The sequence below is a fragment of the Heliconius melpomene genome, chromosome 5 (genome assembly GCF_056956725.1).
Source record: "Heliconius melpomene rosina isolate 202511_hmr_F chromosome 5, ASM5695672v1, whole genome shotgun sequence".
Taxonomy (NCBI): Eukaryota; Metazoa; Arthropoda; class Insecta; order Lepidoptera; family Nymphalidae; genus Heliconius; species Heliconius melpomene.
Genome location: NC_140393.1, coordinates 8,857,216 through 8,881,148, shown reverse-complemented (window position 1 = coordinate 8,881,148; position 23,933 = coordinate 8,857,216). Strand labels below are relative to the sequence as shown.

Sequence of the window (23,933 nt, the reverse complement as noted above, 5' to 3'; positions counted from 1 at the left end):
GTAGGCAGAGGGAACCTAGTGTTAAGACAGTCCGTTCCTCACTTTCTGCCGCATTTTGGAGGCATTGCGTGTTGAGTGGCAGAACTCAACGCCGCGCTTTGCCTCGACACCAGAGCGAAGAAATGGAAATATAAACGTTAATAAATATTTCACTTCCTCGAGTGGGGATTGAACCCACAACCGTCGCGTTACAGTCGCACCTTTGTGCCGCTGCGCCACGACGGCCTCTACATATATGTACTTATGAGTATGTACTACGAATCATAGTCCGAGGTCGTATAGTAATTGGTTAGGACTAACTTCGAGCCCAATTTTGATTAAAAAAACATTTTCACGCTTTGTTTACGTTTAGCAGAATATGTTCCTAATTTTCGAAGTAATGCGTGTTAAGTGGCGGAATTCTACGCTGTGTTTCGTCTTCCAGAGCGGGGAAATGATAATAAATTAAATATAATCATTCCCCGGATTGAGATCGAGCCCACGACCGTCGCATCGTTGTCGCAGTCTGATGCTGTCATACTACGCTACGACGGCCTCAATTGATTTAAGAACAATTTTATTTATTTGCTTAAGCAAATTGTTATACATACTGAATTTAATGACATTTATTTACAGACATTTTTCACATACCGCCGAGTGGAAACCCGCCATGTCACTTCTAAGGGGGTCGTGGGCGGTGAGGATCACTTACCACCACGTGACCTGTACATTCATTTGCCTTGTTTTTTCCATAAAAAAAAACAATTCCAAGTCAACGCAATCAAAAGCTTATTATTATTTATACTTTGTTTGCATTTTTAAATTTGGCAACAAGTCATAACTTACAATACAACGCGAAAAGTCCATCCTTAGCTTTTGTCATTTTATAATGTTTTCAGTCTCATAGACCCCCAAGAAGAACTTGAAGAGATCTTTTGTTTTTTCAGCTTCACGCTGTATCTCGCAGAGTAGGCAGAGGAAACTTACTATTAAGATACTAAATTCTCCATTTTCGATTTCTCCGAATTTTGAAGGCATTGCCTGTTGAGTCCCAGAACTCAACACCACGCTTTGCTTCGACACCAGAGCGAAGAAATGCAAATATTAAATATTTCTAAAATTATTTTAAATTGATCTTTAATAAAAGATTAGCTCGAAAGTTACGAGTACATTATCCTAAACGTATCGCCGACAAGGATGTTCGATGTCACGATGACAGACAAACGGCCGGACAGACGCCCGTCGCACCAATTGTCTTAGATGGACGCTAGACGACTTGACCCAGTTCTGCCTGTGTCGTGCGTAATTTAATTCAGGATTAGTAAAATGTAATAAGCCTTTATTAATGCGTCCTTTAACTGTAGATACTCTATGAAAAACCAAATATAACCAGATGTTCCTTTTGTTGTCCTAACAAATGGATGACAAAGTACGACCGACCGACCCTATAAACTCACTGTGTATCACCTAGCTTCACAGTGTACTAGTGACCTGATGGCATAAAGAAATTAAAATTTTTAATAATTTAATTTAAACATATTATATTAGTATCTTTTTGTAGCTTTCTTTTTAATACAGTTTAAAATATTAAAATTTTGAAGCGCCTGTTAAAAAAATAATGCAATTGTGTTTATAGATTTTGCTATTATATTTTAAAAGGAAATTGCGTTCAAAATGCTTAATCAAGTGGTGTATGGTGTCGTTTTACTTATGGCTTATATCAAATCAGGCAAGTATTATTTAATTTTGTTCATTTTATTATTAATACTATGGACTTTTTCAGTCAACTTTTATAAGAAATTACGTTGTCACTTACACTTTGTTGAATAAAAGTCTTTGTATGTCACTTTTTTCAACGGTTTAAGGCAGGCGTTTGTTTAAATTCCGGTACGATCAATTATTTATACGTTTTCTTAAAAAGTGTTTTAACTTTTTTTTATTCGGAAAATATGCTACAATATGATGAAAAATTGCTTTTTTATTTCTATTTAATTTTTGTAGCAAAGGCTTTTCTTACATGTTTCTAGCAGATAGATGTATTGTTCGTATGTTGTCTTTTCTGAAAGCCTCCCTCTATAATAACAATGATAAAAAAATTATTGCAAGTGGTATAATATTTAAAACAAAAACGATTTATTAATAAATTTAAATAAACTATATTTATAACTTTGAATTATATAAAGAGTTATAATAATATTCAAATGTAAATTTTAAAAAAATATACTCTATAATTTATTAGTATCGAACTGTATTCGAAATTTGGGAATAAGATGCTTTGGTATCGTGTTTAGGTGTTTTAACATGTCAACTATTTAATAAACATTTATTAAAATTAGTTATTGAGAAAATCACTTAAGTCATTTATGATATTCGATTTGTAATAAGTCTTAAAGGGTTATATAAGTTCAGACATTATTATGTACTACTAGCGGACGCGCGCAGCTTCGCTTGCGTAATTAGGGGTGAATTCTAATAAACCACGAAACATGTGTTCAATGAAATATTTTTAAGAGTCTAAATTTCAAATTTTATAAAAATCGGTGGCGATTTAAAGATTTTTCCATACAAACTTTTAACCCCTTATTTGCACCTTTAGAGGGTGATTTCTAGAAAATCATGAAACACATGTTCAATTAAATATTTTTAGGAGTCTAAATTTAAAATTTTATAATAATCAGTGGCGTTTTAAAGATCTTTCCCTACAAACTTTCAACCCCTTATTTGCACGCTTAGGGGAAGAATTCTAGAAAACCATGAAACATGTGTTCAATTAAATACTTTTAAGAGTCTGAATTTCAAATTTTATAAAAATTGGTGTCGATTTAAAAAAAATTCTATACAAACTTTCAACCCCTTATTTGCACCCTTAGAGGGAGAATGCTAGAAAACGACGAAACACGTGTTCAATTAAACACTTTTAAAAATTTAATTTTCATATTTTATAAAAATCGGTGAAGATTTAATTTTTTTTCCATAGAAACTTTCAACCCCTATTTCACCCCTTTAGGGTTAAAATTTTTCAAAACCCCTTCTTAGTGGATGTCCAGATTACGAAAGTAAACATCTGTCCAACTTTCATGTTTCTACCATCAGCGGTTACGGCTGTGCGCGCGTCTTACCTCAGTCAGTGAGGACAAGTCCTTTTATATATATATATATAGATTATTTAGTGTGCTATTAGCGTATTACTTTCATAGTTATTTTATGAAATATTAATATTAAATACATCAGTCATAAAGTAACCTTTTTCTGATTTACCTTTTATCTCACAGCTCCCTGATTAGGGTATAGTATAGTATATTAGCAATGCATTTCGATATGTTCATGTTTTTATAATATTCTGTGTGTTTATTTGTTACAATCGGTTATATCGAATCGTTTTACTTTTTTAACCGACTTCTGTAAGAAAAGGAGGTTATCAATTCGACTGTATTTTTTTTTTTTAATATTCTTTATTAATTCAACATATATTTTTTAAATTTTAATTCTTTAAACCTCCAAAAATATTTTCACGCTTCTACCGCAAGTAAGAATAGGTAAGGTAGGCTGAAATAACCTAGTTATATTATTATTTTGATGGATTTTCAATTTTAACGCTCAACGGACTTCTACCATCCTTGCTTGCCTTTCCAATTCTTTTAAAGATATTGTAGAGTGGCGTAACTCAACACTGTCTTTTGTATAATAAAAATGAAAACCTATTATTAAAATAACATATCTAATGTATATACATATAATACTGTATCAGTTACTTTGTATAACCTTTAAAGCTGAGTAATTAACGACAACCGACAATTGAAAATAAGCAGCGCGTATAAATTGTAACTATTCTGGATAGAGCACGCGATGTAATTATTTCATTAGTGGATAGAGACACGAGGACGACAATGTGTGGGCGGCTTTTTCTTATATTGATTAATTACTATTTAAGTTTATACCTTATTCTGTTGGAAGTATTGTTTTTTTTTTTTTGTTAAATATAAATCTGTTTTGCCTTTGAAGGTTTAATATTTATTTTATAATAAGGTTATCCATTTCTTTTCTGTAGCTTTTTTTATCTCATGAGGAATTTTAGTAAATTGGCTACTGCCCATTTTTCGAGCCATTGAATGGCAGACTCAACGCGTTCTTCTTCGTATTTTAATTTTTGGCTTTCCTCATATAGTAGTAAAGACAGAAAATTCCCAGTATTAGTCTCTGTTTCTGCTCGTAATTATGTTTTACGTGAGTTTTAAAGTGTAAAATAGAAAATCTAGAAAAATATAATACGATTTTCGTATAAAATTCGAGAAATGCTCTCTTGCGTTCCCCTATCGTCCCTCCTTTATTGCAGTTTTGAAAATCCAGTAAGCAGTTTCCTGTACGTTGTCTATAAGTAACGGAAGAATTTTATGTTTATTGTTTTATTTTTACTTTAATTATATTTTACTAATGTTTTATATACCGTATAAAGACATATATATTCTGTAGTAGTGGTGACATCGTATTCGCTTTGTGTACATTTTCAGTGTGTTATTACTTCACAAAACATGTCACATTTGATCAAGATGCGCTTCCCAGTACAGATTCTAACAACACTGAATAGTTTATTATATATTTTCTTAAGGCTGTTTATGAAAAGTATTTTTTTTATTTAGCTTGACGTTGTATACTACACATAATAGAATAGGCAGAGGGAATCTGGGAACCTAGTGTTAAGACACCCTGTTCCTAATTAAGACATTAACGTTCCCCACATTTCACCAAATTTTGAACTGAATTACCAATGAAATATCTCTAAGGTATCTTCCTCCTAAGAATTTCTTACATTTCTGTATACTTACGCCAAATGTACTTGAGCATATCTTTATTCACATAATTAAGGGAATTACTATGGTGGCTGGTTCACTTCCTGATTATTTAAGCAGACTTGTTAGTCAGGTTTAAAATTTACATGAAAAGTGAGTCATTGTTAACAAAATTAAGTCTCACTTAACTGATTTAAACCGAAATTAGAAATTTTATTCTATCTACAGTAAAGTAAGATTTTCTATGACATTTCATTTTAACAATATATATTAATATAATAGCAGGGTAATATAATGGCAGGGTGGGCAGAGAAAGCCTAGTGCTAAGATACTCAGCTCTCCACTTTCCGCCGAAATCTGGCACGTTGAGTGGCGAAATCCAACGCCGCGCTTTGTTTTTTTGCACCAGAGCGAAGAAAGTATTAAATATTTCATTTCTTCAAGTGGTTGTATGTGTACACTATGTGTTATAATTGAATTATTCAATTTCAAAGACAGGTAAAACAAATGACACTTTCCACTAGAATTGTACCAAGAATTGTAACACCAGTTCATTCACATCTGGTCTTATTCACGGAATAAGGATGTGCATTACGCATTGTGCTAACTTATCTTTTGAAACTGCGGATCAGTCGCACAGCGTCGCGGAAACTAAACGTTACTCGAAATTTATTTATTAAAATATAATAAAATAATTATTATTTTGCTAAAATAAATAATTATTATTTTGTAACTAAACATGGCTGTTAAATGTATTTTGGGATTTATGGTTTTGGTCGTTTGCCTCCATTTTGGTGAGTTTATGGAAAATTGGGGGAATTTTCTTAATTTTTCTTAATATTTTGCCTCTTCTTCTTCTTAGTGGTATGCTTCTGTTGGAGTGGTCGTGGATATGAGTTGTCTTTTCTTTTCTTTCTAATATTTTGTCTACTGGTGTAAATGTAATTTTGTTGTTTTTACCAAATTTTTTAATGACTTGCACCCACCCACTTGCAGCTTAGTCCGCTTCAAAGTTTTTTTATTAATAAATCAATTGAAATAAAATAAACACTAACTAATATGGAAAGTTCACCAAAATACGATAGTACCTAACAATTATATTTATATCGGTTACGCCGTTTCTGAGAACAGACAAACCGACGAACATACACCAAACACTCTGTACTTCACTTTCCACCCGATTTCTCTCGAATAAATAAAATTAATTCATTCCTCTATGTAAGAAACGAACCCACAAACGTTACATTTACCGTCGCTACACAACTACTACGAAGCTAACGGATGCTTAATAGATAAATGCATGAAAGATAGACCTATATGAAACTAATTCAAATCTTGCCAAAAAAAATATTTTATTATGTTTTTTTAGGTTCACGCTGTATTACGCAGGGTAGGCAGAAGGAACCTAGTGCTAAAACACTCCGTTCCCCATTTTTCGCAGAATTCTGGAGGCATTGCATTTTGAGTGGCGCTTTGCCTCGAAACAGGCTTCTATTAAGTATTTTTTTATAAAGTATTTTAAAATAAATATTTTTTGTAGGTACCGCCATTCGTTGCTACGAATGTAACAGCGCTAACAACTCAATGTGCATCAACCCCACCATATACGATCTGCAAAGTGTTCAGAAATACCTGCGCACTATCGATTGTGCTAAGAGCTCCTTCTCTCCGCCCACTCAGCATCGGACCAAGGAGATGTTCTGCAGGAAGATTATACAGACAAGTGAGTTTTAGTATACATGTTTTTAGCTCAACGGTATATCCGTAGAGGTGGAAAGAGAGAATAGAATGTCAAACGCTACGGTCTCCTCTTCTGCCTCATCACTCTTTATTATGAAGTGTGTGAGAGAGTAAAAAAAATATTTAATATCTAAGTGTTATTGACCCCCCCAACCCCTTAAGGAAGAAAAATGCTTTTTTGGAAAACGTATTGAACGTAACGGGAATTCCAAGAGGCGAGGGTACGGATCTCGCTACATTTTTTTATCTATTTTCTTAAAAAGTAATTATTATACTATGAATTTATTTCGGTTTATACAATAGTCGACAATAAACATGTGTAGAATATAAGTGTAGGCCATATTAAATTTATATTTTGTGAATATATTTGGTTAAAAAGGATATTTTTGTGGTCACGTCCGAGATAATCATTGCTAAAATAATTTACTAACTTCCTTATAACGCTTATTTATATATATTTAAAATATAAAGTAAATAATGCTAAGAAATTCCACAGTTCTCCACAAGGGTCATGATCCTGAAGTCAGGATAACTCGTGGTTGCGGCTGGGTGAGGCACAAGAGGGACTGCTACAAGGCGGACAATGACGATCATTTGGAAACCGTCTGCCAATGCTTCACGGATGACTGTAATACAGCTAATAATACTAATTTTAGTTTAATTTGTATACTTTTAAGTAGTTTTTCAGTATTTTTTCTTAGATATTAAGTAATGGGTGAAAGAAGGTGTTTTATAGAAACAACAAATAGAATAGGCATTTTACGTAGGTACACTTAATTGTTAAATTAATTAAAATTTAGGATAAGATGTGTAATAAGTATTAAAATAATGAAAATATATAATAATTTTTGATGTGTAGTACGATGTACTAGTGTGAAACTAACTATTTGAAAATTTTGAAATAATATGATTTATTATGTAAATTTTTACTCATAACTTGAAACAAAAGGTGTCATTTATATAATTATTATAAGTAAAAATTTTCTTTCTTTAATTTTCTGATTCTGAATTTTAAGAGCTTTAAGTAATATTTGTTTGGTAGGTTTCAATATGTTCGTAAATTGTTTAATGAAATATATAACAATAATTTTTCTGTATATAACTTAAATTATATATTTTAGGATATGTTATCAAAAATTTAAATCCCACTCGAAAGTAAAAATATTAAATAATTATAGAAGTCTCTCTGGGAGTCGCAGGTTTATGTTTAAGAAAATGTAAACAATTAAAATTGACTCCAACGTTTATATTATTATATCAGGGTATTTTTGCATTATATTTCTTATCTATCATTATATGTATGTAATTTTATTAAAATTATCTGTTTGTGTGTATGTGACGCTAGAGTTAAAACTCTCACAAAATTTCAACAAAAAGAGAGGCTAAAGTGAAAACTTATAATTCAACTAATGTAATGTAGTATTTACATTTAAAACTAAAGCAACAATAAAATTATGAAACTTATAAAATTGTTTATAACTTAAAAATCCCTTACATTAAGGTAAAGGTTTGAGATGCAAAATAACGAAGATACTAAAATTATGGAAACGGTCAACGCGACTGATGTGGGTTCGATTCTCACTCGCGGAAAGTCACTCAACGCGCAATGTCTCGAGAATTCGGGGTTAATTGGGTTATGGAAGTGTAATATAACACAAGGTTTCCAGATTCCATATGCCTATTCTATTATTTCGACGACTGTAAGGGCGCAACCTGCGGGACTCGAACCTCGACTTGCGAGAGGACTGACGACACCAGAACGAAGAAATGAAAATATTAATTATTTCGTTTTCTCGTATGAGAACTGAACTCTGGGAGTTCACTAATACCAATGACATAAAAATTGTCAAAATATTTACTAAAATGATAAAAAGTAAGGTTTAATAGCATCAGTTTAAAGTGTTCCTTTTGTTATATGATTAACTAATTATAGCACAGTAGTGCGAGTACAATGTTTTTTTTTCTATAGAATAAAAAACCGGAAACTCATTCAACTAATTTCCGGTTTTGGTTTTTTAGAGCGTCAAAAATGTATCAATTAGGTATTCAGCTTTTGTATTGTGCTAAAGTGTGCTGTTTTAGATAATATGTAATAATTGTAACAAACTTTTTATGTTTCTTTTCGACTTATATATATTTAAGTTACAAGTTAAAAAATAGTTCTTAATATTTTTTTCATTTACTATTATTAAAAATACTGTTTTTGACCTACGGAAATGAGCCCGGGGAATTTTAACGCTGCGCCTTAACATTATTTATAACATTTAATATTGTTTCATTATTCGCTTAAAAAAATATATTAATTATAAAAATATATTTATTTTGCATATTATATATGCAGAATAATAATATTAAATAATAATATTGGTTTAACATTTTTAGTGTGTTAAATGTCTAAAGATATTTTACTACGCCATCTAATATCACAGATATAAACTTTTTGTTTTGTGAAGTTATAGAATGGCACACAAGATGGCAGCATTTAATTAAATATTTAACAGTAACCATTATAGAAGTAATAAAGGATGCCCAGTTTTCAATCAAATTTTTCTCTTTAACTTGAGACGAGTTGAGAAAAAGAGACTTGAGAAAAAAATCTGGCAACGCTAGTGTCTATGTTTTATTTATAATTCGTTTTTGTTTTAATACTTCTATTACTGTTATGTGGTTGTAAAATTTCACATTGTTGGTATCAAGTCAGGTTGGCCGAGTGGTCTAAGGCGCCAGATTTAAGCTCTGGTTCCCGAGGGGGAGCGTGGGTTCGAACCCCACACCTGACAAACTTTTTATTTTTTAATTATTATTTTTTTTTTATAATAATGTATTATGTATCTATACATAATTTTTTTAATTTAATTTATATTGTTCTTATACACAATTTTGTTTTGCAATTCATTAAAATAAAATACAAATTACAAATCTTTTTTATTTTTTAAATGAATTTTGTTGTTTAATGTGAATAAGATAATAATATTTACAGTCTAACAACCTCGTGAAGGCCGAAAAAGAAAAACAATCTAAATATTTGGACCTAGCCCATGAGATTACCGCCATGTGGGATGTCAATGCGACTATCATTGTGCCGATAGTGGTTTCGGTTAACGGTTTAATAGCGAAAAGCCTCGACCAACACCTTAAGAGGCTATCGCTTAGCTGTTGGATCAAGAACCGGATACAGAAGGCAGTATTACTTGAGACGGCACGTATTGTGCGGAGGTTCCTCTCTCTGGAGCCCTAGCCACCGATGGCTTGGACCCTTGTCCCGCCCTCGGAAGAGTGGTTTTTTTATATTTTATTTAAAAATATAAAAAAACCACTCTTTTATATTTTATATTTTATTTAAAAATATCTTTTTTATAATAATTTGTATTTAAAAATGTAAAATTGATTCACTAATTTAATAAAAGTATATTCTATATAGTATATTATATATAGTATATTTTTTACTGTCTAAGAAGATAGATGACGTAATTTAGAACAAGATGTGTAATAAGTATTAAAATAATAATAAATATAATAATATTTGATGTATAGTAGTACTATTACTAGTTTGAAACGATTCTATATCCTCATTCCTCACTATGTGACAATTATGAAATAATATGATAGCATAGCAACGAGAGCTGGGCCTTAAATTGGTCGACAATGAGCATGGCACGCGGTCTATGTCCGCGGGCAAGTTCGAGGTTCCTAGGGTACACAACTATTATGGTGATAGAACCTTAAGAAAACGTGTACCTTATGTGCTTAATGGTTTGCCTGAGGACATACGCCGCGAGCCAGACTTAAAGAGGTTTAAGATTAAACTTAGGGAGTATTTTTGTAAACTGTTAAATCGGAACAGTTGATAGAAATACTTCTTAATTTATTTTTAATTTTAATTATATGTAAAGAGAAAAAAAAACAAAAAAAAACGGAGTTACATGAAACCCACAGCTCATACATTAGAAAAACATGGTGCTATTTATGTCAAGATTTTGCAATATTGTTAATTTGGCTATGATGTAACATTATGGTTCGGTGTTGAGTTCCGTCACTCAACTCGTAATGCCTCTAACATTTAGCGGAGTATCTGAAAACTAGGTTCCCAAATTCCATCTGCCTACCTTGCTATATACGGTATACAGCGTGAACCTAAAGAATATAACAAGATTATGCGAGCGAAGCCGCGCCAAAATGACTTATGAGTTTATGTTTAATGGTTTTATTTATAAATTAATAATTAATTTTGGTTTTAATACTTCTATTACAGTTATTTGATTGTAAAATTTCACATTGTTGGTATCAAGTCAGGTTGGCCGAGTGGTCTAAGGCGCCAGATTTAAGCTCTGGTTCCCGAGGGGGAGCGTGGGTTCGAACCCCACACCTGACAAACTTTTTCTCTTAATTATTATTTTTGTAATAATGAATTATCTATATATTATTTTTTATATTTAATTTAATAATTTCCATTTCGTAATATTCTTTTATGTTTTTCTTCTACACCATATTTTTATTGGCATTTATTTAAACCAAAATAAAAATCCTAGTATGTTTTTTAAAATAAATTTTGTTGCTTAATATGAATAACATAATAATATTTATATTTATTTACACTCTATATTTATTTATTTTTGTAATAATTTATATTTAAAACTGTAAAAGTAAAAGATAGACGACGTGGAAATTCTCTCGATACAAACCGATAATTTCAATATGGAATTTTTTCCCATATATTTGGTATACTGATAATCTATAGAGATATTTTTATTATAAAGAAAAGTCGTATTAAACATTCATCGAATAGTCGTAATTAAGAAAAAGAAATATAATTACTTCTAATTAATATATTAAGTTAATTAGTATTTGACTTTTTACGACCTTCTAACTGTAACTAACGTATGTTATCAACAAAGTATCTCCATAATAGGTTTAAAAAGGCCAATGACTTGGAGGGAGTGACACATCACTCAATTCTTCTATAACATAATAATCCTTCACTATCGTTTGCTATGATTATCTATTACAGATAATATTTACAGGTATTTCCGCCTTTGACACGTACTTATATAGATAACATCTTTTATCTATATCTTTATAGTGAAAGCTTTATCTTATAGCAATCTTGTGAGATAGAATAGTTGATTGAAGACCAAATCTGACATTTACAGTTTTGTTTTTTTTTATGAAAACGATTTATTTTATAAACGACTAATTTTTCGCGGCGACTTTACCCGCATGGTCAAATGGATTTCTATTTGTTACTTATATAACGCTTCACTCTGAGATCGATCTTGAGATGCCGTTTTAATAATTTATGAATGAAAACAACATATTAAGTTTTAACTACTAAGAATGGTTTGTATATATGACAAGTTCCTCATAATGCAAGCTATAACAGCCTTCTTCGATAAGAGAAAGACTTTTATAATCAAAAATATTATTTCAACCTGTAGTTCCTGAGATTCCTAAGAATAGCAAGACCGACTAAACAAATACTTCAGCCTTATAAAAGTGGTATAGATTTGATTTATTGTACTAAATGTTTAAAACTTGATTGTCTTCATTAAACAAGAATATTTTATCGTAACTATTCCTTTTCCGTTTCTAAAAAAAATATTTTGCCACCATTTTCTATCTCTCAGTGTAATCAGTAAACATATTTTCATAAAGAGGAGTAATATGTCTAACTGCGCAATAAACAAAACTCTGGAAAATTACTAGCAAAATATCTGGCTATCTCCTGAATGTTTACATCTTAATGCCAATTGAATATGGATCTAATTCCTTTTAACAAAGGTCTATAATTGAAAACACTCAATCGTTAAGTGTCTAACGCACACAAACAAATAAATAAATACAAGTAATACTTATTAACACATTGATATTAGTCGCACACATATGTAGATTGCGCCGGCGCACGCTATACTTGGATGTTTTGTCTAAAAATGTTTCCCTCAAAACGGAGAACGGTCTCATTAAACGGAGTGAAATATTTCGACGATTGACGTAAAAGAAAGTTTAAAATAAAAGTTAATTATAAATAAAATATGGATACGATATTTTCAAGATGGCGTCATGTAAATATATTAGAATACGAGGTTTATTTTAAGGTTTCTAGGTAATTCCCCGAGTCACTCATATTTAATAAATCTATATAATTATATAATCAGTATAATACATCAAGGCCAGACAGCACAGTGGCACAAGTGTGAGTCTGTAAGCGCGACTGGTTGTGGGTTCGATTCCCACTCGAGGAAATGAAACATTTAATATCTTCATTTCTTCGGTCTACTAACGAGATATAACGCGGCGTTGAATTCCGACTTCTGCACTCAAGACCCCCCCCCCATTCCTTCACTCACGTCTATGACTCACTGTACCTGCTGCCTATTAAAATAAGTGTAGGTAATATGACGTCATCACAGACGTAACTCGAGAGTGGCAATTCAATTATTACTGTTAATATTTTCCCATAAATATCAATTAATTGGTAGGATTTTCCTTAAATATAAATAGTATAAGGACCTTCCTCCACTCAACACTCAATACCTCGAAGTGGGGAGCAGAGTGTAGTTGATTTTTTGTATTACCCGTGGTGTTGTCACTCAACACAATGTCTCAACAATGGAACGGAAAGAGGGAAATGGAATGGAAATCTTAACATTAGGTTCCTTGCGTGATACAGCATGAAGCTGAAAGCAAAATATGACTAGCATCAGTTTCAAAGTCAATATTTATATTACATAACCTTCGCTAATGAACTGACTCACTCACTGGTTGCAGGAAATGGTGGACCGTCATATGGTGCATACGGAACTCGCAGTGTTCTTTTGTTTTTATTGTAATTACATTGTAAATTCTTTAGATTGTAGTTCAGAGAGATTCAAATGATTTATTTTAGCTGTTTAAGAAGATTGACTAGGTTTTTTACTTAAGCTGTAACTGCGATGATTGCCGGTTCGATTCCCCAATTATAATAATTAACATATAATTCTTAATCAAGTACGAACTAGTGACATAACGAATGGAATTGTCTTAATGGGAACGGAGTGTCTTAACACTAGGCCCCTTATTCCTCTGCCTCCTGCTAAAAAAAAGTAAACTAGTAAAGTTTTTACTAAACTATCCAGAATATAGATACTACTAGGAACTAGAATAAAGTATATAAGTTTACATTTCGTGGAAGTATCTAGCCCTAGTAATTTCATTAGCGGCAAAGGTCAAGACCAGCCCACCTGAGGGCTGACTCACAGTAGATTAACGTAATAGCATTGCCTTAGTAAACTATCTAGACCTGTTCTTCTCTTATCTGTGCTGTGAGTATTTTAAATAATAACGCTACAGTTGTAGATACGTTCCCGTTCGGGGGAAATTAGTAATTTTTAAAATTAAAAGTCATGGTCATAAGAACTTTTTTTGAACGTCAAATATTTTACTATCAGTTCACTAAAGACCAATGCACGTCCTCTTATACTCTAGTGGTGTAGTTCCATGACCATTGTTGAGTGCTGAACGCAATCAAATGCCTTAGACCAGTCAAGAGTTAAGACACTACGTCCCCATTAACATACTTCTGTTCCCCACTTTCCGCAGAATCCTCGAGGCATTGCATGTTGAGTAGCGGACCTCAAAACCACGCTCTGTCAGAGCAAAGAAATTAAAATATTAAATAATAAATTTTCTCGAGTAAGAATCGAAGCAACAATCCAAGCGGTCACTTTACCTTGTGCCACCGGGTCACGACGGCCTCATTAATAGTAATTAATGCAGTATATGTTTATTATATATAACTATTTAAAATATTTACATTTATTTATATAAAACTATGAGAGACAAAAGAAACTCTACATCATTTGGCACTTGTGTGTCAAAACAATCGATATCTCGTGCTGTGGTGTGACAAGTTAACACTCCTCGATAAGAGAACCAAGGACGACTGCAAAATGTTATTATTTATTTACTTATTTAGTTAAATAACACTAAATGAAAATATAGAATATTGCAAAAATATGTAGTTTTTTTATTTACTGATATTTTGTACACAAAAAGGAAAAAAAATAATGTTATACAATACGGTTTTTTCCCGTCTTGGCATGGTTCTAGGTTCGATACCTGCTCGGAGCAATTAATTATCTAATATTTTAATTTTTCCCTCCGGTAACAAGGCAAAGCGCGACGATGAATTCGCCTCTCAACACGCTGTCTCTGGAAAGAGGGAAAGGGAGTGCCCTAAACCTAATACTATGTTCCCTCTGCCTACATTACTATATACGGGATACAGCGTGAAAGTGCAAAAAATCTATATTATGTTCATCCTAGAGACAGCTATGACGTTAGTATTGTATTATTTATCTATTATTTATCTATTATCATACAAACGTAAGTAGACAATTAAATGTAATTAATTAATTAACTAGTATAAAGAAAAGATAAAAACGAAGGTCAAAACTTCATTAGTTACCTATAATGAATTGTATTGTATGTATAATCCTAAGAATTGATTTTAAATATAAGAAATTTCATAAGCAAATATACTTTCTATATGACTCATAAGGCGACAGGTTGTAGGTTCGATTCCCTTGGAAATGAAATATTTATATTATAATATTTTGATTTCCTCGTTCTGACATCAACACAAGTTGAGTTCCGCTACTCAACACGTAACGCCGCCAGAGTTCGGCGGAAAGTGAGGGACGGAGTGTTCTAACACTACGTTCTCTCTGCCTAACCTGCTGTGTGCGGGATATAGCGTGAAGCTGTTTTGATTTGATACACTAGATTTGACCTGCAACTTCGCCCCCTTGGTCAAATAAAAATAACTATCTATTGTGTTTCATGATATGATATGACTCTTTATAAGAGCCAGACATTATACTGTTACATCGAAACGATTTACTCGGTGTAACATACCCTGGCCTTTCCTGATGAATGGCATATCCAACTGAAAACGTCTTTCAATTTGATTCTATAGTTTCTGGGAATAGAGCCTTCAAACAAATTTATTATTCAGTTTTAAAATATAAGAATTTAAGTCTATATATGTATAAAATCAATGAATGCAGAAGTCTTTGATACATAAAAAAACACCACGCTGAGTCATAAGCGTCGTTCTGTTTGTTTAGATTCACGGTGTTTCCATCACATAGCAGATTCCTGTTATAAGCAGAGAAAACTTGGGAACCTAGTGCGAAGACAAACCGTTCTCATTAAGTCACGTCTGTTCTCCACTTTCCGCCGAATTCTCGGAGTACTGCGTGTTGAATAACGGAACGGAACGAGCTTTACCTCGAAATTAAAATAATTTATTTCGTCATAAATTTGGAAACGAACCCACAACGATCATGATTACAATCGCGCGCTCGTGCCCTTGCTCCACGAAGGTCTCCGTTAAATAAAAAATCACCACGCTGAATCATACGCGTCTCTTCTTCTTTCTGTATTTTCGAAGTCTTCTCCTCCCTTACCTGAGTGGTCAGGGAGGAAAAGACGTAGGTTTAACTTTTAAATAAATCTTTTTTTGCCATCAAAACTAATATTATATATTTATAATTTGACAGACAAGCACTTTAAAATAGGTCGATGTAGAGGACATGCCATTTTCCAAGCACGTGTGATTATTTGTTTACACAAACCAGACATCACGTTACACGCACACACACACACACGCACGCTTACATGCATAAATACCGTACACACAAATTAACAAACTCATACATAACGTTCCTAAGAACTTGTCAATGTGTGCGACATCTGTCTTGTTTATACATACATATAAGGTGAAGTATACAGTGACTAAGCTTTAGCGTGTTAACAATATATTTGTTATCATTAAAATTATTAAATAAATATAAAGTAAAGCATGCATTCACTATGGTAAGATTTATAGAATAAAATTTAATATTAATTAAAAAATCTGTTTAAACACAACTTTGCTATATTTTTTTTTTCATGGTGTATTCTTGTATAATATTGAACAAATTAAGTTCTTCAATCCCTTTCACTAATACTATAGTGGGCTGTACAAACACACATATTAACACGACGACAAGTCGAATAGAAGCTTTTAAAAACATTGTTAAACTTCCATTGCATGTTTCTTTCATTGCATTCCTTTCAGGTATAAATTTTAAATATTGCTTATTTTCCACTAAAACCTATCGACAGTTAAGTCTAATCGACATCCTGTAATAATAAGTCCAAACTAGAGATTAAAGTGATGTCTAACATCTCACTAGCTTTTCTACATATAACCTATCTCCAGGGCACAACACTTATACTATGTTTTTTATATAAAGTCCTTCTGTCTACCCTACTATGTGTAAATAAAATACAAAGATAATAATAATAGCAAATCATCTCAATGTAATAAAACAAAACAATAGACAATTACTTACAGCGATTATAAATTATTATTTAAACAAGTAAAATCTACGTAAATAACCAAACCGCTACGTTTATACACCAAAGCCGTCGTAACAACGCGAAACCAACACACACATGCACACCACACACACAGACACATACACTGACGTAAGTGAATGACGCAGGAGAGAGGGGAGAGTTGGAACCAAAGGTTTATATACCCCGCGTCTACGCAGACCAGACCAGTTTTACTCGAGAGGTAAACAATAACAGTTCTTAGAGAACAACTCTATTATCGAAACAGGCTCGCCGTCCAAATGGGTATGTTACCTTGACCTATCTTTAATTCATTTATTTATAACTTATTTTTATTTGTATTTATAGCAAATATAAACATTTATTCTGGTTACGTCGAAGGTTTTCATTATCGCAATGTCCTTTGATCATCATATTTGTTTATGAAGAGGATAAAAGACATTACATGCATTATGGTATATTTTCCTCTGTTTACTAATGAAATTGTATATAATGGTTTAAATATACTTATTAATAGATTATATATAGGTGTAAGCAAATTTTGGCAATACAATTGAGGTTATTCAACTTGTGAATTCGTTATAAATATTTGATTTCTCGAACTCTACGTTTCACTATCGCGACGTCGTCCTTGGACGCCATTCCGTGTCGTTATTGTTATGGTTTCCGGAGAAATGCGTCATCGCTGTATAGAATGTAAACCCACTTCATGTTATTAAAAACCTTATACGTTAGTGATTCATAAAGGTTATGAGACTTGTGTATAGAAATATTCTGGTTTCAACTTAATTGATTATTACATATGATGCAATGCTTTTGCATTTTTACATAAAGAGATAACTAAGCTTCTTTTAAAAGGTTTTGATAAATTGGCTTTTTTTATTTTAACCATATATGAATTAAAATTATAAAATCAATATATTGAAATATTGAAATCATCAATGAATGAATTTATACAGCGACAATTTTAAACTTAAGTAAAACGTGACGCACGCTTTTTAATATTTGGCAAGTATCCTAACATTTCTAAATTTATCCAATCTCTTTCCAGATACGTTAAATATAAAACCGTTAAGTCAGGACTTGGAGTGGTCTCCCGAGGCGCCCGTCGGCGTAGGAGCCACTCGGGACGTGGTGGACCACGCTCCCACTGACATGGCGTCGACATCGAGCGAGGAGAGGGCCATACGCCGCGTCACTGGCCGCTGGGGTGCCGAGTGGTTGAGCTGACTCGGCTCAGGCTATATCAAACCTCTCGGGCCCCAGTGGCCCGCAGACCACCCCCTACCGACGCCACGGTGGGGGGCCCCGCGTCCAGCTTTACACCTGTCTCTCTCCAAATACGAGGACTTGGTCGCTAAAGCTGAGGCGATATTGAGCCGACTCGTCGTCGCGGAAAACTATGACTCCGTTAACAACTTCCTTACTCTATATGACACCTATATGGCATCGTCCGATGAAACTTTGAAGGAGTTCTTCCCTAAATACAATCCGCCGATTCGCGCTCACAAGCACACCTGTGTGGGCTTAGGTATGGAGGTCATGAAGCGTTTGAAGGTTCTGGAGAACGACTTCCCTGGTATCACCAAATCCATGATGTTAGTATCATGTGATGAAAACATTGAAGATCTTTTAGACTATACCACATCATTCCCTGGACCGCAAGGCTTCTTGATTGAGACGGAGAAAGATCACGTCATGATGGCCATCCACGTCAGGGTCGAGGGAAGACCCGGCATATTTTTATCAGATTTGGGTTATCACATCTCTCGTGTCGTCACCGTTATGGCTGACCGTTGCTACCCACATACCGGTGAGTGACCTTTACTTTTGTTTATTTCATATTTGAATTGTATTATTATATGAGTAAAATTTAGTGTCATTAATATATTAATTTATTATATAAATAACTTGTTACTAATAAGAAGCAAATTACTTAAATATTTTATTTTCCAGGCTGGTTCACTCAATCTGATGAGCCTCATTGCCGCAAGGAGTATAATTATCAGTTCAACGTCCACAACACCAACTATGTGGAATGGCATGAACGTGAGACACGAGGGGATAAGGTCAAAGAGCGGCTGTCACTTATTTATGTTGCTAAAGCGTATCTGAGTGCGGTCTCCGTTACGGAAAAGCGAAATCTTGTATGGGACTTGAGGTTGGTATTTAAACTGTTAACTATTGGTTATTTGAAATACTCTTTTTTTAAAAGCTCTGAAAACAACTATAGAATACCAGTTAAATTCATATTTTTAGAAGCAATTTTTGTTAAGATATTATTTAAATTGTAGGCTCTACGATTCTCAATTACAGTAATATTACACATACATAAATTCAATATTTTTTTATTTAATTCCAGGAGTTTGTTAGCTCGTGATCCTAAAGGACGTTTGACTGCCGGTATATATTTCCCAGTCAAGAAGAAGGATCAACAGTTCACCATGTTCTTTGACAGTCACAACGGAAAACAAAGAAAGAAACTTAAGTTCGAGAACTTCTTAGAATTGCAGAAGGTAATTCAATTTAAAATCTTTTAAACCATTACTTTCTTTTAAACTTAAGAGCATAATAATTATAATGAAGTTATAATTAAATATGTTAACATAGACGTTGCTAACCCATTTTAATTTGAGACCTGTCTCTAACCAGATGGTTTTATAACTAGGTTCTCTCCACATTTAAAGTTAGAGATTTATAAGAGAAAGAAATGAAATAAAACTAACGCTAATTTATATTAAATATTAACGAAATATACTATGAATTCCAGATACCAGACGAGGTGGTAGACGAAGTAGAACAGTGTAACGACCAGCTACACTTGAAAGATGGAGAATTACTAAGAATTCTCAAGAAATTGGCTCTCATCATGGACGATGAAGAATATATGGCTGAACTCCTCGAGGTCAACGACAAGATCGTACAACTTTCCGCTGGCACATAAATGAATATCACATTTCATCATTATCTGTAGAAGTAGTTTGCACCATTGCTTTTTAATTGGAGTCTCTACCGCGACGTTGTAGAGTAGTAGCATAGATTCGTATGTTTACGATTCGGCTCATATGGGAATAAAAATTTAAAAAATCATTGTTTTGTTTTATTTTATTTTTTACCTTTGATTCTAAATCTGTGACTATTTTTTTTTTATTTTATTCTGAATTTCCAGTAGGTACTATTGACCATACTCATTTTACTAAAGGCTTCATATAATAATTCTATAGTATAAATCATTTATTATTTTTTTACACTTTACTAATGATGAATTGATGTAAAAAATAAATAAATGTGTAGTTAAGAGGTAATGCTAATAATTGAAAATAGAATCCACACACATTAATTTGATTCAGACATGATCACACGCTCTAGTTCGTTTTTATTTAAAGCTGAACAATTTCTTGGTGTAAAATAGAAGAAACTTAACATTATAATGTGCAAATGGTGCAAAATCATATATCCTGTGCTTCCTCTCGTATTTCACTTAGTAGAGACGGAACTAAATAATTTAAAATATATTTCTAAATTAATAACCAATTAAGGGGACGGTGGACGCAGGACCGGACGGAGTGGGGAGAATAAGGGGAGGCCTATGTCCAGCAGTGGACGTTGAAAGGCTGATGGATGGATGGAAGGGGACGCTATGTGTTATTACATAATGCAATAAACGTATGAAAAAAAAATCATCTCCCCCTAATCGAGATCGTAGCCACAACCAAGCAAATAGCATGACTCATGCACCAATCACGCGAAACACGTCATATTCACGCAATTAAAAGGCGTGATTCGATAAAGCGTAGCTAATGTTTATCTTTTTAAAGGTAAAGATAACATAATAAACGTTAATTAAGCTTTATTTTTTTTATAATTAGGCTCAGATAAGAGCGATAGCAATGGTCGCGCAGCCAATGCATGCATTTTTATCTCTATGGTTATTAATTTAGCACTATAAAAAAAATAATAACCTTGCAAAAAAATTTTATTTAGTAATAAATAATTAGAGAATAAAAATATGTGGAATTACATGGTAATAAATAAAATTTTAACTTTTTTTCTAGAGGCTAGTCGAGGCGCAGTGGCACAAGCAAGCAATAGGTTGTGGATTCGTTTCCTACTCGAGAAAACGAAATATTTACTGAAATATATATTTCCGTTTCTTCGCTCTGGTATCGAGGCAAAAACGCGGCGTTAAATTCCGCCACTCAACACGCAATGCCTCCAGAATTCGGTGGAAAGTGGGGAACAGAGTGTCTTAACACTATATTCCCTCTGCCTACCCTGCAGTGTGCAGGTTATAGCGTGAAGGTGAAAAAAAATCTACAGAATTTTATGAGGTAAGGAACTCTACATTTATAAAAACACATTGTGCTCCAGTTGACAACACATTTAATTTAAAGTATCGTGCATTGTCTGGCAGAACTTAACGCCATATTATGTCTACACATACTGGAAAAACGAAAGTATATAATTCTGAATTCCAATTAAGGTATAACGTGAACTGTGTGAAAATATCATCCATTATTATTTCCTTTACTTAACATTTCTTCTATCAAAACATTACTAAAATTATAAAAACAATGAAGAGATAAATCTTTATCATCTTTCTGTGAAATATAATTCTAATTCATATATAACAGGAATTGCTTGAAAAAAACATTTATTTTTAATTTTCTCTACTTAACATTTCTCCTAAGAAAACATTACAAAAATAATATTAAAATTTGGAAAGATTTATCTCTACCATCTTTCTGTTAAATCGTCAAAATGACTAATTAACTGTTTTATACAATATTTCTAAAAGTCGTCCTTTTCCCCTAATAAAATTAATTTATCAAGCAACTAATCTAAATTGTTTGGCGACGTCCCAGACTGTCGCATATATGTATGTACGTACATGTGTATCCAACCACAACTAACGGCTGGGCTAGTGATTCAAACTTAATCAATGCTGGTACCAAAATATGGTTATAGCCTCGCAAGTTAAATTAAATTTAATATTAAATTTACTATTATAAACATGAGATTACTTATTGCAGCTTTGGTAGTGTTACAAGTTTTTTTTTAGCATCACGCTGTATCCCGCTTATAGGTAGTATGTATGAAGAGAGAATGTCACGGTGAGAATGAAGAATAACGGGCTCAGCTGATTTGGGCACGTCGAACGAATGAATAATGAAAGAATGGCAAAAAAATATTTATGATGGAAAAGTGAGCGGTAAGAGAGGTAGGGGAGACCTTGGTTGACGTTCGAAAAAATCATGAAAACCCCCGGAGGAGATGTATAAAGGGGTTTATGACAGTGGACGCGGCAAAACAGGTATGTAATATGTAGTGACCGTAGCGTTTGGTGCTCCATTCCCTCTGACTGCCCCGCTAGGGATAAAGCGTGAAGCTAAGTTAAGGTTTTGAGATTAGCGTGAACAAACGCACAGACAAACAGTCCGGGCTCTATTACATTGTTAAATAACATTTTTTTAATTTGACACCGATGAGTTACGATTTTATTATAAGTACGACCACGACGACACGATAATACGTATAAATGTATATTAGCAAAACATAAGCTTTTTATATATTATACACTAAAACAGGAACATAATTTATATATTAAGTAAATAATTAAGTAGTACAAGCAGGCGAAGCCGCGAGCAGGTCCCTAGTATTTAATAGCAGCATTTTGGGAACAGCTCCGCTTACATCAAGTGAGCAATATTGGTGTAAGGTTCAAAATCAATCCGTCTGTGGAATCAGCTTACAAACAGTACAACTACTTGTGATCCTCCGTAGAGCGGAGAAGTATTTCAACTTTATTTATTGAACAACTTGAGAATAAATAAAATAAAAAAAACATAAATAAATCATCTTCACGCTGTATCCCGTATACAGCAGGGTAGGAAGAGGGAACCTAGTGTTAAGACACTTTGTTTCCCACTTTTCGCCGAATTCTGGAGGCATTGCGTGTTGAGTGGCGGAACTCAACGCCGCGCTTTTGCTTCGACACCAGAGCAAAGAAACGTAAATAAATATTTCATTCCTCGACGAGTAGCGGTGTAAACAGAGACAGAGCCTCCCTAATTTTACATCGTAAACAAAAAAAACTAAAATTAAATTTAAAGACAATACTGATTTATAGCGTACATAAAATATTGATGTGCCACAGCTTTTGAGTACGACGATCCGATACGGTAATAGGTCAAAGTGATATCAACAGTTATAGAGGATCGTTAAGTTTTAATATTTTTTGTATCAAACCTTTATATTCTATATCTATATTATAAATCATCATCTTTATGAGTTTAACATTTGTGAAGTCAGAAGATTTTCGAGAGCAGATAAATAGGACCTTTTAACATATCTTTTGCACCCTACTTTCCATCCATAAACTATTGTGTGTAACTGTAATCCGATAGAATATAAGACAGTAGAAAAACTGGCAACCTAGTGATAAAACACTCCGTCCCCATTAAGATACACACTTCCCCTCTGTCATTAGCATGAATATACTAAACTTATTTTACTATACAAAAGCCTTCCTTCGATTAGAAATTTAACTAACTGCTGTTGTCACATTCAATCTCTCCCTAAATAATTTTAACACGTAAATGTACCCAACTTTAAATTTTAAAGTGTTGAAGCGTGTTAACAAATATTTTCTTTACTACATAAGTGGACATGCACCAGACGTCTGATTGATAATCTTATCATCCTGTTAACATATCTTGTATCACATCTTTTTTCACTTTTGAATTCTTTATATACTTTTTTTTTCTCTTTTTTTTATTTAACTTTACGCTGCATCCCGCACATAGCAAAGTAGGCAGAGAAAACCTGGGAACCTAGTGACACACCAATCTAATTAAGAAACTTCCGTTTAGAAGCATTACGTGTTGAGTGGTGGAACTCAACGAGGCGCTTTGCCTCGTTATCAGAGTAAAGAAATGAAAACATAAAATATTTCATCTCCTCGAATGAGAATCGAACCCACAACCTGTTGCGTTGCAGTTGCACTCTTGAGCCCTATATACTTGCTCCTAGAATTTGGCAATGGTA

The 23,933-nt window shown here is 33.0% G+C and overlaps 2 protein-coding genes and 2 non-coding genes across 5 annotated transcripts; all 4 read left to right on the top strand.

Annotated features, from left to right (window-relative positions):
- The first annotated feature begins 1,403 nt into the window (after positions 1–1,403).
- LOC146539231 (uncharacterized) lies at positions 1,404–7,975 on the top strand. 2 transcript variants are annotated; one of them, XM_085185804.1, is made up of 3 exons: positions 1,404–1,708; positions 6,307–6,489; positions 7,003–7,975. In XM_085185804.1, the coding sequence occupies exons 1-3, from the start codon at positions 1,654–1,656 to the stop codon at positions 7,212–7,214; spliced, it is 450 nt and encodes a 149-aa protein (XP_085041930.1). In that variant the 5' UTR covers positions 1,404–1,653; the 3' UTR covers positions 7,215–7,975. The 2 variants fall into 2 exon arrangements, with proteins under 2 accessions (XP_085041930.1, XP_085041929.1); XM_085185803.1 differs by lacking the exon at positions 1,404–1,708 and adding an exon at positions 5,368–5,560.
- Positions 7,976–9,202: 1,227 nt separating this feature from the next.
- Positions 9,203–9,286, top strand: TRNAL-UAA (transfer RNA leucine (anticodon UAA)). Its single transcript has one exon. It is a non-coding gene; the product is annotated as a tRNA-Leu (tRNA).
- A 1,508-nt stretch (positions 9,287–10,794) lies between these two features.
- On the top strand, positions 10,795–10,878 carry TRNAL-UAA (transfer RNA leucine (anticodon UAA)). The gene has a single exon. It is a non-coding gene; the product is annotated as a tRNA-Leu (tRNA).
- A 6,159-nt stretch (positions 10,879–17,037) lies between these two features.
- Positions 17,038–19,976, top strand: LOC146539228 (uncharacterized). The gene is made up of 5 exons (XM_085186022.1): positions 17,038–17,171; positions 17,938–18,699; positions 18,843–19,047; positions 19,249–19,402; positions 19,657–19,976. Exons 2-5 carry the CDS (start codon positions 18,330–18,332, stop codon positions 19,828–19,830), a joined length of 903 nt encoding a protein of 300 aa, XP_085042148.1. The 5' UTR covers positions 17,038–17,171; positions 17,938–18,329; the 3' UTR covers positions 19,831–19,976.
- The last annotated feature ends 3,957 nt before the right edge of the window (positions 19,977–23,933 follow it).

Excerpts from the sequence above, each read along its gene's own strand:
- LOC146539231 (XM_085185804.1), top strand. The coding sequence starts at position 1,654 with ATGCTTAATCAAGTGGTGTATGGTGTCGTTTTACTTATGGCTTATATC. Across the intron at positions 1,709-6,306 it reads TATGGCTTATATCAAATCAG|GTACCGCCATTCGTTGCTAC; the intron begins GCAAGTATTATT and ends TATTTTTTGTAG. Across the intron at positions 6,490-7,002 it reads CAGGAAGATTATACAGACAA|TTCTCCACAAGGGTCATGAT; the intron begins GTGAGTTTTAGT and ends GAAATTCCACAG.
- LOC146539228 (XM_085186022.1), top strand. The coding sequence starts at position 18,330 with ATGGCATCGTCCGATGAAACTTTGAAGGAGTTCTTCCCTAAATACAAT. Across the intron at positions 18,700-18,842 it reads CCGTTGCTACCCACATACCG|GCTGGTTCACTCAATCTGAT; the intron begins GTGAGTGACCTT and ends TTTATTTTCCAG. Across the intron at positions 19,403-19,656 it reads ACTTCTTAGAATTGCAGAAG|ATACCAGACGAGGTGGTAGA; the intron begins GTAATTCAATTT and ends TATGAATTCCAG.